At 38.5% G+C, this 19,177-nt stretch overlaps 1 protein-coding gene and 1 long non-coding RNA gene across 2 annotated transcripts in view; both read right to left on the bottom strand.

The window, feature by feature from the left end:
* Nucleotides 1-15,911, bottom strand: part of LOC122083909 (cylicin-2-like) — a 19,288-nt gene extending 3,377 nt beyond the window's left edge. Inside the window, exons 1-2 of the mRNA XM_042651845.1 lie at nt 15,647-15,911; nt 15,040-15,545 (exon numbers count right to left, since the gene is read on the bottom strand). Coding sequence (XP_042507779.1) covers nt 15,040-15,545; nt 15,647-15,752 — 612 coding nt within the window. The 5' untranslated portion in view covers nt 15,753-15,911. The remainder of the gene's footprint in view (nt 1-15,039; nt 15,546-15,646) is intronic.
* On the bottom strand, nt 7,804-10,130 carry LOC122083910. Its single transcript, XR_006141754.1, has 2 exons — nt 8,629-10,130; nt 7,804-8,536 (listed from the first exon to the last, which is right to left on the bottom strand). It is a non-coding gene; the product is annotated as an uncharacterized LOC122083910 (long non-coding RNA).
* Nucleotides 15,912-19,177: the final 3,266 nt, after the last annotated feature.

Genomic DNA, 19,177 nt, shown 5'->3' on the forward strand with positions numbered 1-19,177 from the left:
ACAGGGGTAAAGTAAAATATTATAGGAAATGTGAGTAATTCATAATCATCCGGTTAGGATCGATCTAAACCAGCCCCATTCTGCTCATACATCATAGTTGCGTATACTACTGTCCTATACAATTTTCTTTTAAGTTTTACAGGGATACATCAATCACACAAAACTCCAGAAGCACCTCTCCACTTTGTCCAACCCACTTTAATTCTGAATGTCACATCATCCTCTATATTGCCTCTTTTATTTAAAATAGATCCCAAATATCGGAAATAGTCACTTTGCAGTACCTCTCTTTCTGCAATTGTAATAGTCACTTTGCAATACCTCTCTTTCTTCAATTGTCACTGCGTCGTTATCCATCCTAGTGTGACTAAAGTTATACATCACATACTCCGTCTTTGTTTTCCTCAACTTAAAGCCTTTTGATTCTAAGTGGATCTTCATTGCTCTAGTCTAGTCTTGAACCTTGTTTTTGTGTCATCCAATAAAACAATTTGTCAAAAGCATGCACCATGGAACCTCACATTGAATGTTTCTTGTTGGCTCATCCTTAACAAGCACAAATAGATAGGGGCTCAAAGCTAACTCTTCATGAAGCCCAATAGTAGTTGGAAATTAGCTACCTTGACTGTCTTTGGTTCTCACACTAGTCACCATGTCAGCATGAATATCTTTAATTATATCCATATATTTACTCAACACATTTTTCTTCTCTAGAACATGTCATATTAACTCTCTAGGTACTCTGTCGTAAGCTTTTTCCATGTTGATAAAGAGTTGAAGACTATATGGAGATCCTTCTTCATAACTCTATAGGTTTCCATGAGTATCCTGAGTAGGTAGATAGCTTATGTTGATAATTTCCTTAGCATAAAACCAAATTGGTTATCCAAGACTTCAGTTTCTTTTCACAAGAGGCTTCAATAACCTTCTCCAAAGCTTTCATAGTATGGCTCATAAGCTATGCCTTACAGGGATCCAAATAGTTCTAGATCTTGGTCGAAACCACTAAGATTTTGCAAAATAATTTGCTTTTGGCGAGGGTCAAAACAAAACTGGGTGTGACTCAATAGGAATACAGGTTTTGGACCGAAGTTTTTGGCATTTCAGCCAAAATTTCAGTTTCAACTCGGTTCCAATACATGAATGGTGCATATAAAGGCACTAATTCTATCAAAATGGGCTGAAATTTCAATCCATTTTGTGAGTTTCAAGTTGTTTCTCCTATTATAGGGGAAAAACTCCCAAAAACTTTAAATTTGGTAATTTTTTGTCACATCACCTACATTTCTTGGTGAAACAAAGTGTTGGGGACTACAACAATACATCTACAACAAGAAGTTGTCGCATTTGAGCAAGGTTGGTGTAAGATTCAAACTTAAAGGCAAGGACTTAAGTATCAGTAGAGGTATCGGGTTTCATATTAAAGGGGTGATTTTAAAAGACAATGCATCATATCATAGCGTATCGCAAAGGCGCAATGCATATGAAAATGGTTAAGGAATGCATGGATGTGCTTATGATACATATAAATATAGTTTTGAAGCATAAAATGGCTTATTAAAGGATTTGAGTAATTTTTACCTAATCTAGTGATGCATAATTATAAAAAGAGAAGAGATTTGAGTCCCAAAAACAAAGGAAATCTACAACTTTCCACCTTTTTCACCCAGATCTGTTTTGATTCGTGATTTGATCACTAAATCCCCAAGACTTGTTGATATGGTGAAGACTAGGGTCATTTTTTATGTTAGATGGTTTCCTCCATCTCATATTGAAGAGAAAAATGTTGGAAGAGAGTGCTCGTAGATCAGCTCAATAACCATGAGAGGAACTCACAGACCGAAACAACAAGGATGGAGAAAGGAAGGAGCACCTCTTGCAGTCAATTAGTGGTAATAGGCCATCCAAGGTTGGGTGCGGCTGAAGTCTCAAATTCCCTACCTACTGATGAAAAAGCAGCATGCAGAAAGATAGAGTGAGGTTGGTCCAGGCTAGAACCAATATAGGCTCAACATGCTTTAGGATGGAGCAGTTATAAAGTAAGGTCAGCTGGTTAAGGAAAGCTCAGGTTATGAAATCACTTAGCTGTCAATTAAATTTTCAAACAATGGTGATGCATCGGTATGGAGTTGCATCAACTGTGGATATATACTAGGCTAAGGGACGGACTTCATTTCTTCTATTCTCTTCACTTACACCTTACACTTCCGTTTTTCCAAGGCCATCGGTTGCTCTTAGGTTCGTATCTCACTCAGTTTTTCTTTTGCAAGTTGAAAGGAGGCGTATCAAGCATATCTTACATATATCGAACCATATCAAACTGTATTAGTCCTATGTCGGACTGTGTAGAGCTGTATCAGTTGATATAATTTATTTTTCGAAACTATTACCCGATACATATCAACTGATACAATACGATATGATACTTACCGTAACTTAACACCCTACTTAGAGGCATACCTTTTTTCCCCAAAGGTTTCGAGCCTTCCTAGAACTCTATGTGGTATTGACATAGAGTAGGAGGAACGGTCTCATAGGGATGTTTTAACCTTGGTTGTACATTTGTGATTGACTACTTGTAACACTTGTACTTATAACACTTTGACATTGTGTACTATTAAATCGTTTTCTATCATCCTAACACATATTTTAGTTGATTTCATTGAGTTTTATGTGTTCTCATACTAAATTATATGTAGAACAGGCTGTATTTGAGAAAGTATATAGTTAGTATACAACATAACTACAAAGTAGGGTACAAAACTCTTTTACAACCTAGAGGTTCCAATATGTCTACGCTCGATTAGGGTTTCCCTGAAGTTTTAGGTCAATATATAACCATATGACCACCAAATTGGCCGAACGAAGTGGCCAGCCAAAACATGCACTTGATTGAATATCGGTCGAAACTGAAATCTTGAACCTTGGATCCAATAATATATTCTTAATTCTCCTGTCATGAACAATCCCGTTGGTTTCTCGACTTGGTGGTTGATTTTCTAATGCAAAATTAATTTATATTGGTTCTCCCACTCATGGTTTAAAGTATCTCCGATACCGATACGATACCCTCCGATACGTATCTTAAATTTAGCCGACCGATACGATACATGGAATTTTTAAAATTCTTTTGTATCGATATATATCCTACGATACATACCGATATGCATCAATACACCACCGATACACATCGATACGATACAATATGCACCGATAAGACTTTATGAAAAATATAAAATCAAGGTGAAATATAAGTTTTGGTATGTATCGGTACGTATCGGTGAGTATCAGTGTGTATCGATTGGAACGAATTGGTGAGTATCGGTACGTATCGATGAGTATCGGTATGTATCGATCGGTACATATCGATGAGTATCAGTACGTATTGATGAGTATCGGTATGCTACGGTCATATAATGGCCAAGATGGGCAATTTTTCAGAAAGATACGATTTTTTGAGGGATTTTTGTTCAAAATTTACTACTAGCCATATTTCTCTCTAACTAAAGTGGAAATCAAAGTTGGGAACAAGGATTTTACATTTATGGGACAATTACAAACCTTGAATTCTTAGTGCGATACCCTCAATTTAGTGTTTATGCATAATACATGTTATCAATAGCTTTTTTTAACAAATTCTTTATGCAAAAGTGTTTAAAAAAATGTTTCATATCTATTTGTGTATCTTTAGCGTATCTTCCGATACAATACGATACCTTTCGATACGTATCTTAATTTTGGCTGACCGATACGGTGACCGATACCGATACTTTAATCCTTGAGTCCCACTAGGTTTCTTTTATCTGAAAAAGGGCATACCTGATGCACGAGGCTCCCGCATGTGCGAGGTCTGGAGGGGCTAGAACTATGCAGCCTTAGCCCGAGAATATTTGTAACCCTAATCGATGGTATCATATTTAGAGGTCACTGCCCTCAAGGTTAAGATTATTGAACTTGTCCTACATCAGATTGCTCATGGATTTACTAAATGATACATGTAACTAGCTAGAAATGACAATAGGGCATAACTAGAGCCATGTTTCGAAAAGCACAATAGTTACAAAAAGATTAATCATGGACTCCGGGCACCATCTCATCTTCAATTGAGTAGTCTGGTGCAGTCAAATTGCAATACTAGCCGACCATGGTGCAGTAAAATTGCAATACTAGCCAATCGTGGGTAGTCATAAGTAAAGCATAAGTGAGAGAAGAAAATGAAGAAACATCATGGTTTTAAGTATCTCCGATACCGATACGATACCCGAAGGAGAACACATGAGTTGATCAAACGGTCTGATAATTGGGAAAAGTGTTGTCATTGTTGTCAACACACTCCTGAGGCAATGGGTGGATTGTCAAGGTTGAAGTGTTGTCTGTTGTGAAGAGCCATAGTTTCAGAAAAAATGGAGAAGTGCAGCAACTTGCCTAAATTCGATGTCTAATTAGAATTGTTGACATTGAGTGAAGGATCTTTGATGCCAAATGCAAGAAGCTTGATGAACATCGACGTTGACATGAAGAATGCACCTTGTCAAATGGTGTTTCTGATAAAAGCGAGAGTCCTCACAATCTGTTTGACATTGAAAGGAGTAGGCTCAACGTTTGATTAAAGGAGGTCAACATGCACTTGACATTGAAGCCATGCCGAATAAAGTCCATCACGTGTTGTGAAGAGCTACTAACAAACTCGATGGCCATCATACTTCGTTCGATGTTAAGAATGGTCGAGTTGACGACAAAGAAGAGTTGGTTGACATGCACCCGGCGTCAAAGTTACATCGCATGTTGAATGCGGCTTTCATGGGCCTTTGTCTTCACTTAAGGCTATTTCTGTTGGTTGTCAGCCTACGAAAAAGAAACAGGAGATTCCCCACTCAAGAGAAATACCAAAAAGTGAGAAACCCTAGAAGACCACCTTCAAAGCCTCCATTGAAGCCACCTTGCATAAAAAAGAAGGTTTTCATTATGTACTTTTGAGAAGACATCAAGGGTTGAGCACAAAAGCTATCCTACAAACCCAAGATTTGTGAAGAAGGCACAGTCAATATTATGGGCTTATTGTCGGCATTTGCTCATACCATTTTAACTTACGTATAATTTTTATCAAGGGGGTGCTCCATTGTAGTGGGTTCTACAAGAACTAGAGGTTGGTGCTCCTTGTGGTGGGTGCGACTTTGTATTTTGCATTATACCTAGGCTAGATTTGGGTTGTAGCCCAAGTATCCATTTGCATCGTGAACGTAGCCACACTAGAAAACCAAGTATATATTGTCTTGTGTGTTTTCTCTTTGTGGATTGTGTTGTGGTTTGGATGTGTGGATAGTCAGCCATCAGAAAGCACTGATCAACTCATCTCGTAGAAAGATTTTGTGCGACACTGATTCACCCCCTTACTGGGCCATTGTGTTCAACATTTGGTACCAAAGCCCGGTATCAATTAATAGCTAAATCAACTTTGGCAAATTCCTGCAAACAGTAATGGCATCAGGTGAAAGGTTTGCATCCAACAAGACTGCTTTATTTGATGGTTCAAACTATGGATTCTAGAGGTTGAGGATGGAGACACTCAACTTGTTGAGGTATGATTTTTGGAACTCAGATTTGAGTGGCTACACCGCACCTACTACAGCTCCCACAAATGCAGTTGAGAAGAAAAGTATTTAAGTACGATTCCGAAGCCAAGAATGCAATCATGAGTGGCCTTGTTGACAGAAAACTTGTCAAGGTCATGGGCTGCAAGATCTCAAAAGAGATATGAGCCAAGCTTAGAAGCATCCATGAGGATGATGCCAAAATTATGGAGGCAAAGCTTTAAGCTCACCGCGCACAATTTGAAAGCTTGAAGATGGAGGAGAACATAAAAGGCTACACGTTGAGGGTTGATGAGGTTGTAAAAGCTATCAAAGGACTTGGTGAAGAAATTAAAGATTCAGTTACAGTGAAAAAGGTACTCAAATCCTTACCTTCCAGATTTGATTCCAATGTTTCAGCCATTAAAAAGACTAAGGACTTGGAAGTGTTCAGCATGGATGAAATGCACGGCTCTCTAATAACTTATAGAATGAGGATTGGCAGAATCAAACCCACTGACAAGGAAGTAGCTTTCAAGGCACAGAAAACCAAAAAGCCCAGCAAGAGTGAGATGAGAACAGTGATGATGAGATGGAAGCCAACTTTGTCAAGAAGTTGATACGGGGAAAGTTGTCTGTCAGGCCTCAAATGTAATATGTCATCCCACCATAAACATGCATAATCAGTAAATTTTGTGAGAATGAATTAGCATTTCTTTTCATCTAAGAAATACTTACAAGAAAAAATCCACTCGACTTTGGTAAGCCAGTCAAGAAAATCTTCAGGTCCCCTTTCACCACTGAACTCTGGAACCTCAACCTAGATGCCATAGTCCCTATCTAAAAATTACTGTGTAACATCCTGGGGTATATCCAGATCGGGTTACCATCTCTAAGGTGTATCTTAGATGTTAGATCTACAAAGCAACAACCGAGGAACCAGTGTAGATGGTCCTGCTTAATCTCACTTTCGGCTCTCTTCATAAAGACAAGAATCTTAGTGAGAACGGTTCAAGCTCCTCCCATGATTTTTTTCAAGGGTGGCCTCAGTCTTCGGATTATTCTCAGCCAGTTACCGATATAACTTTTGCAACTTGGGATTGGTGATGTGACATGTCATGGTTAGTAACTGCCAAAATTGCAGCTCTCGTACCAATTGATGCAAACCAGAGGTTCAAAACCCTATTTGTGGTTCACAATGGACCTGCCCATATGTGCAATAGCCAAATATTAAACAATGAAGGCAATTCTGTGAATAAATTGAGGTTTTCAAAGAAGGGTGGCACTTTCGTAAGTAAACAGAAGCTTAAAGGCTCAATTAGGTAGAGAAGAAGGAATGGACATGATAGGAATTACCAATTCAAGAGTAAGGTAATCCTGATATTGTCCCAAATCAAGAATAGATAAAAGAGTTGAGAATAAAGGGACAGGTATTGAGAAATAATGTTTTAAAAGGGTTGATCAAAAGGGGAAAAGAGGGGTTGTGTTCTACCTTGGCTCAACGGGACCAGTTGCAGAAGACAGTCTTGGTTTGGAGGAGATTACTCTCCACTGTCTGTCGAGTCCAAGATTGTAGGACAACGTTCCTACTCTCAAACTCTACATCTCCAAGTATTAACTCAACAAAAAACAGCAAGCAACCAGTCGAAGGTAGCTCTCTGAAATAGCAGATGGCAGTAGGAACAAGGCAGCAGTGTACCTCAACCTAGTTCTCACGGAATAAGAAGAATTTGGGATCCAAAAACCTAGGTGCTAGGTCGCTTATGGGAGAGTGAACTATGGGAGAGTGACTTACACCCGAAATACCATGTTGACTGGATCTACCATGAAAGAGATCAATCAATTGCCTGTGGGCTGCAACTATCGCCCAGAACAGAGTAATACCAATTGCGCTTTAATGAACTGAAATAAAAGCAAATAATAGGGAGAAGAAGAAGGTTAGATGATTAAGTCTGACTGAGAAAATACCAGAGAAGGAGAAATTAAACCTGAAACACCATAGAAGTTCAAAGGAGAGCGATTAGACCTGCGGACACAGCTTTGGGAATCACGCAGTAAGCACTTTCATCCCAAAAAATAAAATCCAAATCATTGTGTTACATGCTGCTTTATAGAATTTACAAAAAAGTCCCAACCCTATCCTGAAACTGAAAGTAAAAGTCAACTATAACTACGACTCAATAACTGAAATAAACTCTAATTACTAGTTGCTATTAACAACTAAGAAGGTGAAGATAGAAAATCAAATTACATTATTATCTCTGTTACAAACCAGAATCTAAGTAACCAAACCAAGAGAAAACAAAGAGAAAGAAAGACCACCGGACTTGAGTGTTAGAGGCAGCCCACCCGCGATAGTGAATTGTGTCCCATCGCAGGCTGCTCCACATTTATATATAAGTCCACATTAGAGGTGTAAGTTAGGGGACAAAAATACCCAAACCTAATTATTACAATAAGTAAAGAGAAACTAAAATAAATAGGGCAGAATACTAAGCCCTATAGGACATAATTGCCCCTAGAACTTTAACACTCCCCATCAAGCTGGAGCATATAGATCACCCATGCTCAGCTTGGTACAATGACGAAAACTAAGAGCAACCAAGGACTTGGCAAATATATCTGCTAGTTGATCTGAAGACAAAACAAACAAAATATCAACCAGCTTCTTCAACATGGCATCTCGAACAAAATGACAGTCCACCACAATGTGTTTTGTCCGTCCATGATAGACTGGATTACTGGCAATATATATATAGCTGCTTTGTAGTCATAATACATCTTCATAGGTGTAGGCATAGGAAAACCAATCACAAGAAGGAGAGACCTGAGCCGCATTAGCTTGGGAGTAGTATGACTCTATGAGCCATGGCCCTGTACTCTGCTTCAGCCCTTGACCAGGCAATTGTCGTTATGTTTCTTGCTCAGCCAAGTGACCAACTTCCTTCCAACAAACGTACAATACCCTGTAGTAGAACAACGATCACTGGCGAAACCAAACCAATCAACATCGGAAAAGGCAACCAACTCTAAATGGTTATTAGGACGATAAACCAACCCTTAACCAGGGGCACCACTGGCGACGTCTCTAGCATAAATGCGAGGAGGATGTATAGCTGATATAGGATCTTGTGGAACATGATTTGATTCCGCAAATGGTTTGGTACGAACGAAGAACCATAATTTGAATAGTTGCATCCCAATGCGCTTTCTGAGGAGATTGCATAATCTGATTGAGAACTCCAACAACAAAAGAAATGTCAGGCCTAGTAATTGTAAGATATATCAGTTTCCTTACCAGACTCCTATACTGATGAACATCTATAAGGGGATCACCATCATCAACACCAAACTTCTGATGAGGGTCCATTGGAATATCCAATGGCTTCGATGCAAGCATCTCAGTATCAAATAAAAGATCTAATACATACTTTCTTTGACATAGATTTACGCCTTTCTTGCTTCTCACAACCTCAATACCAAGAAAATAGTGGAGATCACCTAGATCCTTAGTCTGAAGAATGCTGTTGTAAATAGGTTTTCACCTCTATAATACCAGTCACATCATCACCAGAAATGATATTGTCATCCATATAGAAAACCATGAAAACCAGCCAGTAGATGTTCTTACAAAGGGTCTTAGTAATAAAGTTTTTCATTTCATCATGTGCAAGTTGGGCATGTGTGATATCTATGCACCAACTTGAAGATGAGTGTTGTAATATAGGCTTAAGAGTAGATTTGACCTTATTTGTTATTAAGGGCATAGTGGTCTTTTCAATCTTGTAAAACCCTATTCCAACTATTATAAATAAAGGTCAGCTTGGTGTCTGAAGACTCAAGTCACAATCACCCAAATCAACAATATCCCAAAAGCAAGAACTTCACAATCTCTCCGTACTTTGATGTAGATCGGGCAAAATGTGTGGATGACACAGAGCAATAGTAGTCTCACATTCTATTAAGGCAACCACATTGTTGCATGGCACAGTAAGAAGCAGGAGTCAATCTCCCAATCCATAGCAAAGGTAGAGTACATGGTAGAACCTCCTGTTGTACCTAGATTTTGTGGATGAAGCAGATGTTGAAGGAATTGGGTATTCACCATAGCAAATCTCAATGTTTTGGAACAACACAAGCTCCAACATTTTCAAGAATCCAATAATGCATTCACACATGGCACCAACCATATTGCTATCCAGTAGCACCTCTTAAGAAAGAAGGTAGTCAAAGGAGTTTATTTGGAGTTCATCCCCACAGCAGAGCAGATGGTAGATATCTTCACCAAACCATTACCCAAGGAAGTATTTGAATTTCTTCGCATAAAGTTGTGAGTGGTTGCTCTTCCCAAGCATTGAGGTGTGCAAAGGCACATATTGTAGAGGAAGAGCATCTTATTGCAAAATTCTTGCACCCATATGGTCTAAAGGGGAATCACACACAGCCTTAAGGCTCTTAAACATTAACTCAATTCATCATTCTTCAAATTTGTCCCATTAGAGTACATTAGCTCCTCTATATAAAGAGAGCAAACTAGCAGTCATAACCTAACTAGGAGTCAGACTCCAAATAGGACTAGACTAGAACTCCAACATGGAGTAGGTAACTAAATAATCATTCACTAATAGGGAAACCTAAACTGACTCAAATTGAAATAACAAAGAAAATAGACTCAAAACATGACTCTAACTAAGTTAATGAATTAAATCCCGTTTTTCTATTTTCTACTCATATTTTAGGCCCATTAAAGTACCCATTACAAAAAAAACCCATGGGATCAAAGGCCCAACATATACATAACCCAACCCAAGGCTTATTTGTAATAAAATAAACCCATTAAGTGACTTATCTACATCAAGTTAAGTCGACGTGAAAGAAGGAGTTGGCCCACATGTGCTAGACGTCGAGTAAGTTATATCCCGTGCTGAACACATCTCTCGTGGGCTTGTCTTTAGGTCAATAAAGGTTATTTGTGTTGTTTTTGGGCAACAAAAAAGTAAAAAGAGATTCCCCACTCAAAAGAAAGACCAAAAAGTGAGAAACCCTAGAAGACCACCTTCAAAGCTTCCACTGAAGCCACCTGATGCAAGGTTACCCCAATTGTTTTCGAACTCCAACCCGAAGACCAGATCTGATTTACAAATCAGAGGACCAAAGGAGCTTCACAAAAGCTGAATAGGAGGGAGCATGTGGTTGGCCGTAGAAAGCTCTGGTGGGGTTCAACTTCTAGTCAATGGCTCCTCTTGTGGTGTTGATCAAACCCTCCAAATGGTTTTGTAACCTGATCACAGGTTTTGGAGATCTGAGAAGAGGTTCCCAGTTAGGAAACTAATGTCAAGCCTCCCAGAACAGATGATGGGAGCTTCAATTGGTCACCAAACTTGGGTCAAGTGGACCTTCCAGGATCAGGAATAAACCCCCAAAAGAGGTGCCTGAATGGGGTTCAGGGGGTGGGGATCTGGCCTTGGTTGATCCACCCTCAAAAACCTGACAGCTTGAAGTCGATCTGGCCAGGTTTGGCTGCTCATGATCTTTGTTGATAGTTAATCTTCTAGGCTTTATTTGGTCTTCTAAAACACTCACTCGCTCTACCGCTACAAAATAATATTAATATCTAAGTAGGATTTAGCATAACATTTAAGTCCGTAATCAAGGTTTTCCTAATCATCACGTCAAAAAAAAAAAAAAAAAAAAAAACACTCACTCCCTCACAGTAATAGGAAATAAGAAAAGAAAACAAAGAATAGAAAGAGAATTGATGGAGGGTTTGAGAGGGGGGAAAAGGATTTAAGGAATGGGCATCTCACCCCTCAAGGTAACAGCCATGAGCGAACACTCAATTTCATTAACTAAAACTTGTCTAAAGTTTACAATCGATGGGTGACTTTTAATAGGCCTACATAGCTTGGAAAACTCTTTTCTTGAGACTGCTTTTCAACAATAGGGACAGCTGTATGGATCTTCTGGAAGATCCCTTTAAAGACAAACTGGAGCCCAAACCATGCTGATCGATGGGAAGATGGGCTACTGCTGAGCTGGCCTAAAGGACCAACAAGGAAACCCAAGGACTGTCTAAATATTGGCTGAGAAGCTGCTGCTCGATGGAGGAGAATGCCTTGCTGTGGAGGGATCCAAGAAAGGAAATTTGGAGTGCTGAACATCTGGTTCGATGGTGTCATATGAAGCTTCTAGAGGCTCCAGCTGGGCTGCATAGGGACTGGTTCAATGGCCCCGCGGGGCTGGAAATCTGGCTCAAAAGGTGATCCAGAATAGGCCAGATCTGGGCTGGTTCCTTTGGTGACTCAATCCATCTACATCACGACCTTGCGTCAAGAAGAAGGTTTTTGACATGGGCTTTTGAGAATACATCAAGGGTTGAGAAGAAAGGAGAAGAAAAGCTATCCTACAAACCCAGGGTTTGTGAAGAAGGTGCAAAGGAGCTTCCCTTTGCTTGAGAACATTGCGTGAAGCCTTTCAATTGTCGAGGAGAAGCTTGGGAGTGAAAGAAGGGAAGGGAATGCAACCTTTCCTATATGTAATATTTACATTTGCATTTCTTTTTTCATTAGTAAGTGGTTAAGACTGTAAGCCAGGTGTTTAACAAAAAGCCAAACTCAATATTTTGTGCTTATTGGCAACTTATGTATTATTTCTATCATGTGGGAGCTAGATAGGGTAGTAGTGGATGCTCCATTGTAGTGAGTGCTACAAAAACTAAAGGTTGGTGCCCCTTTTGGTAGGTGCCACTTTGTATTGTGCATTATACATGGGCAAGATTTGGGTTGTAGCCCAAATAGCCATTTGCAATGTTGACATAGCCACAATGGCGAAACATATATATCTTGTCTCGTGTTTGCTCTTTGTGGTTTGTTATTGTGGTGTGGATGTGTATGTGAATGTGTGGAAGACTAGCCATCACGAAGCATTGACCAGCTCTTCCTGTAGGAAGATTTTAGTGTGGCACTGTTTGAACCCCCTCCCCTCTTCATTGGGCCATTGTGTTCAACATCGACAATTCCGATATTATTGCACTTATGGTAGCACTTAGTCCATACTAAAATGGCAAATGTATTATCTAAGAATAGGATACTAAGCCTTGAAAATTTCACCAATCTTATTGACTAACTATAGAAGTATGCCAGCTCCAGGATCTTGATGTGCCAGAAAAGGAATAGAGGAAAAGGATGACTTGAAATTCTGAAGAATAGGTACAGAGTAAGATGGATATAATAACTTCCTGCTGGTCCCCCGCCCATAGATTATATACTTTCAAAATTGAGGATATCATGAAACCATGCATTCAATGCAAACATAACTTATGTTTTAATTCATTATTACTAAAGAATGAAGCAACATTGACACTCATTGATTCTATTTATCCAACCAAGAATGTACAGCCTTCGCTTTTGCTGATTATAACTGAAACATTAAAATGCATAAACTATCGAGTATATTGAGTTTTTTTTGTGTGTGTGTGTGTGTGTTTGTGAGTTTGTCGTAAAGGAGTATTGAGTTCAACATTACCTATTGGGAACTTAAGAATTTTTCCAAATGAAAAATAAAATCTCCCTTTCATTCAAAATGCACTCTGCATCTGGGACTGAAGACTTTTGATTGACGATCATGGACTTTTGTATGAGCATTCCCTTATGGTGGATGGTTTTAACCCCCCCCCCCAATGTGTGCCTGAGTATGAAATAGACCATAACAACAGGAATCCTCAATCCAATAAAGTTTCATAGGGGTGCCTATATCATCCTTCATAGAATATGAAGCATATTTATGGATATGTCAGTCTTCGATGTCTACAAATGAATATCAACTGTATGACTCAACTAAGCCTCATCCCTACAAATAACATATGTAATACGTTAATATTCCCCCAAGAAAATTAAATAAGATACTAAATTATACAGAGTATGAAAAAAAAAAAAAAGGAAACAGGTGAATTAGTGCAAGAGATAAGGATCAGAATATGCCCCTTGAGATTTTTGGTAGATGTGGGTAGTTCATTATTATATGGTGGGGGGAGATTCACCAACCACTAAATAAAGCAGTGCTTTTAAAACTAACAAGATGTCAGGCCATTTTGTGCACCGGATGGATGGTTTGATGGTCCAATCTGGTTCAAGAAGTAAAACAGCGAAGCAAGAGGAAAAAGAATACAGGATACCTAACAAAAAGGCAAACTTTACACCAAATGAACTTCTCTGCTAGCACGTATTGCTTTGTTCCTTTTGAGGTTTTGAGTCTGAGACTTGTTAAACTACATGCTTTTAAGATTTTATTCTCTCACAATAGAATACCTTGAACATGAGTCTACAGCCTAAATGGCTGGTTCGATTGTTCAGTTTGTTTGTTCATCTGTCTGATGTAGACAGTCTTTGATGAAGTCAAAAGTTTCAATAAGCATGTGATACATTGGGCTTAGTGTGACAAAAAACGATTGATCACAGTTCTATTTCTAGCAGTCTGACCATCTGCTCAGGTGTGGTCTTCAAAATACTAGCTTAGAACTGTTCAATCTGCCCATTTTGTGGTCATGCTAAACCTCAGTGCCACTAGCTTATGGAAAGCATTGACTTGATCTAAGACTATCCAGACAGGATGGTTGAACCAACAAACTGGACATTTGCACCAAACAATCAGACCCTAGGCACATGGTCAGGATATTGTAAAATAAGAGAATAAACTCCAAAAAAAAAAAAAAAAAAAAAGAGGTTAGATAACAAGTTTAAAAAGTCTCAAACTCATAATCTACCAATTGGAACATAACAATATCACCCATTAACACATGTCCAGTTGGTACTGATAAATAATTTGTAAGATGTATACCCTGTTAACTTTTAAAATATATTAACATAAGGACCATGAACCCAAATCAAAAAACATTACAAAAAACAACCCCTCGGGTTTTCCCTACATAAGCCTAAATGAAGATGGTATCCTAAGCCTATACAGAACTTAAATAACATCCAAGATATCTACAAGACCACCATTCCTGGTCCAACCCTTCCTTTTTCATAGTAAATTCGAAGCTCAGCATGATATGCATGAATCCAATAATTTGCCACAAAATAACAACACCGTTACTACCCTATCACAAGAAGAACATTATCCAAAAATGAAAATACCAGATGATTAAACAGTTCAAGAATCTTGAGGTACTTGTAGCAGTAGTAAAATAAATAAATATATAAATGTAGCAGTAGCAGAAAGCAATCAAAGCATCATACGGCATTATGCCAAAAAGACAATCCAGTAACACGGGAAAAAAAACAGAAGAGAGACACATTTTCCGAGGAAAAAAAAATAACAGTATTTCATAATCAGCAATAAAATTTTAAGATATAAAAGCAGAACTGAAACATGGAAGTACTCAATCTCCCTTAAAATAAATAAATAAATAAATAACTCAAGGAGAGAATCAGAAAGGAAGAAATTGAAGCAATGTAAGATCAGCACTCACAAAGAATAAAACTTGCCCCTTGCCCACATCAGAAGGAGGCTTAACATCCCCCACCCTGGGCTCTGAAGTTCTCTGCAACGGAAGCTTCTCCACGACCCCAACTTCAGAAGGAAGCGGCAACGAGAGTCTCTCCTCAAGCTTAGCCCCTTCTGCTTGATGCATGCCAACCTCAGCACGAATAGGAAGCGCAGCAAAACTCTCGTCGAGCCTACTACCACCCTCTGGATGAATCACCATAGAGAGCCTCTGATCAGCCCTTAACATTGACGCTGAAGAAGCCATTAAAGAAAGCCCATGGGACTGAGCCCTTCGCTGCAGAGCTAATAACATTAACTCTTTTTCCAATAGCAACTCCCTCCTGACCTCTATTTCAAGAGCCCGCCTCTCTTCAGCCATGATCTCTTCTCTTATCCTCTCCTTCTCGATCTCCCGCTGAATGGATGCTCCAACATTCGTTGGATTTCTCAAAGGATCATTCTTCACCATGTCACTACTAATATAACCCACTGAACTCGAAATCAGAAGAAAAAATGGTAAATCAGAACTTTTTTAAGAAACAAAAACATCAATTGAAACTAGCAAAGAGAAAGGGAGAATTTATACGTACCACGCAATGCTTGTTCAGTGAAGTAGCCATCACCAGAAGCAGAAGCAGAAGCAGAAGCAAAGTATGTTGAAGCCTTGTCGTTGTCAACCCGTTGATTGAAGTCCATCGCTGAATTGCAGAGGAATTCTGAAAGATTGGGAAAGAAATCAACAAGACTAAAAGGAAGAAATCTGGTTTGGATTCTCTGTTACAGAAAGGAGGAGAAGAAAAAGGCAAAAGGAAGTCTTTTTAAAGTAGGTGATATGATATGGAAGTGTAAAACCCTAGAAACCTAACCGAGGACGGTAAAAGCTCTGACAGGTTAAATTTTTAGAATGGGAGTAGTTAGTTGAACTGTTTAAATTTGAAGGGGATTCCTTCACAGGAGAATTCTCCGTACACTAAACGTCAAACCCCGTGATGGGGCCTACTCTGACACGGTCCGTCCACAATGGTCATTGGTGGGGCCCACTCCTCTACCTTCTACTTTTCAGGGGCCTGTGGTCCTATTCCCAAGGATTATGTTTTATCTTATATAATCTATACCTCTATCGTGATTCGTGACTAACGTGCGTGAGGTTCACCACAGCCCACCAATACTGATTACTAAAACTTACATAGGGGAGGAATTTTGTGGGGAAATAGTGTTTGGAGTGAAAAATAATTCTCTGTTTTTTTCCTCCCTGTTTTTTATTGTTTTGTTATCTGCAGAACACGATATGTGGATAATTTTAAAACTAACGTATCGAATGTAATAATCCTCACTCAATCTTGACCGTTGAATTCTCTATTGTCCACGTGTTGTATTCTGCAGGTAGCAAAATAAGAAAAACAAAGGATTTTGATCCGTTGGGAGTAGGGTGTCAATTTCTACACCGTTGTAACAACCAGTTTAGCGGCTTTAGCCTGAGTTATAGTTCCCTTTATTGATTTTGGTTGAGTTTTGGGGTTTATTAAACAAGTGGAAATCAAGATCAAACCAATCAAAACCAAATTCGAACCTGAAAAAGTCGATAACAAATAATAAAAAAAAAGATAAAAAATTATTATTCTTAATATTTATTTTTGATAAAAAAATTATTATTTTTAATATATATATTCAATACACAAGACTCTTATCATTGTAGGGTCTGGAGATGATTGTAATGAAACTAATTTGTTATGTATATCTATATGTAAAACGAAATCAAATCGAAAACCACTAGATGATAGAACCCGTTAAGCCAACCCAATAAAAGACTGAATCAAACTATACGAAAATTGAATTTCAGCTTGTCAATTTGGTTTTCGTTTGACCTATTATTAACCCAATTGAAACATGATCAAATTAATCAATTGAAACATCTAATTGGGAGCAACGTTTCTAGGCGACCATGTAGATGGGGTTCTACAAGTGAACTTTTTTTCCAATAAGTGAGTCATTATTTTTCGGTCCAATATGTCAAGTGGGTTATTATTTTATGGAAACAGATACCAGTGTCCCTTGCTCACATAACAAATCTTATCCCAACCTCACATAATAAATCTTATCCCAATCAGAATTAAGCCAAGTGACAAAATCAAGTATAGAAAACTAAGGACCACATAAAATATGCGTGCCAAATAATGCGTGGACATATAGAAGAGGGTTGTTTGATTTTGTGTCTAAAATTTGATTCATAACTAGTTTAGACCACTACATATTGAAACAGCCAAAATTGTCAAACTATGCCTCCCCGTGCTCAGCAGCTAAACCAGTCCAGAGTCTCCAGACCACTCCTTCCATGTCCCATGGTTAGAATTGTCAAACCATCCTTTCGAACGATAGGATTAGATACCCCACTTAGAAAATATCGACTCATCAATTGAAAATTTATGTTTTTCTTTTTCTTATTTGGGGGAGAAAAAAAACCATGTTTGAGAGGATGATTCCTACATCTAGGGTCTTTGAAATTATTGGCCCAACCTTTATGAAGGATAAAAATCCCACCCCTATTAATGCTTCTATTAGTATTCACATTGGCTATTGCACTTGTGCAAAAGTTGCGCTCTCGAACAATATACATTTTAGTTTCTATATCTACCATTTGACCATTTATTTAATGAAGGGTGGAATGATTGAATCGAGAGGGTGTCGGGGTACTTCTTGTGCCTTCTTGCTATAGTAGCATTGTGGAAGCACCACAGCCTATTCAACACTAAAGATGGAGAAATCGATTCCGAAAATTTTGTTTTTGATTTCAGGTTTATGAAATTAGTAGAAACAAGATCAAAACGAACCAATCAAAACCAAATCAAACCTGAAAAAACCGATACAATAGGTTTTTAATGTATATATAGAAAACGAAACTGAACCGATAACAACTAGATGACAGCCCGTTAATCCAACATGAAATCAAATCATATCGGAATCGAACTTTGGCTTAATGGTTTGATTTCTGTTTGACTCATTATCAACACAAATTTGGTTTAAGTCGATTGAAATCAAATCCAACCAACAGATTGACAACCCTAAATTTAGGATTCTAGGCGGCCATCTAGATAGGGTTCTGCAAGTGGGCCTCGATTTTTTCATACAAAAGATCAGTCGGGTTATTATCTTATGGAAACAGGTACCAGTTTCCCTTCGTTACATAACAAATCTTTTCTCATTGGTTAATTGACAAAATCAAGTATTGAAAAATCAAGGACCACAGAGCAGATGTCTAAGATAGAGATGCATGGGAATATAGGAGTGGATTGTTTGAATTTTTGTAAAATTTGACTTTTGGCTAATCTAGATCGCTAGTTCAATGTCCAAACGGCCAAAATTGTCAGACTATACCTCCAAAATGCTAGTTGCTGGACCAGCCTGGACCACTCTTGTCTAACAGTCAGAGTTGCCAAATTGAACCATCGAATGCTAGAAATAGATGGCTAACTCAGGTCACTGCACGTAGTTATCTCCTGATCCCGCCATTTTAGTGAGCAACTTGAAAGTTCAAGGGAGGTTGATGATAGGTTTCAAAGTAAAGGAAAGGTGATTGATATTAAAGCAAACCTCAGGAGAAAGGGAGTATAATTACCTCTGATGTTTAATATCTACCACTTGGCCTTTCATTTTTATTTATTTATTTTTTTGCAGAAACTTGGGCTTATAGTTTGAGAAGAAACTTTGCAAGTATGTTGTTGGTATCGCTCTTTTTTGTCTTAGATTTAGAATCGAGTTCCCCTAAAGCCATGAAATCCATTCACCATGGCCCATTCCTTTACCATTTATCATGAACTCATCCGGGAAAGCCAGAATACAAATACAAAGATTGATTTAGCCATCAGAGACTTCACATGGCCATGAGAGACTTCCTGTTGGGCAGGAAGCAGCGGTACCAACACCACAATCCAGATTGCCGTGCTTAGCGAGTCAAAAGCTACTCGTAGATCTAGTATCACAAACAGAAACATCATAGATCATTTTCTCTTAATTCATAACCAGGATCTTTAGTATCGGTATCTATGGGTATTGTTAAGTGTGTCTCGAATTCTTGACCCGTTTTGAAGATTGACCCGATCCGACATATTTTGGTGGCGACCCGA

The sequence above is a fragment of the Macadamia integrifolia genome, chromosome 7 (genome assembly GCF_013358625.1).
Source record: "Macadamia integrifolia cultivar HAES 741 chromosome 7, SCU_Mint_v3, whole genome shotgun sequence".
Lineage (NCBI taxonomy): Eukaryota > Viridiplantae > Streptophyta > Magnoliopsida > Proteales > Proteaceae > Macadamia > Macadamia integrifolia.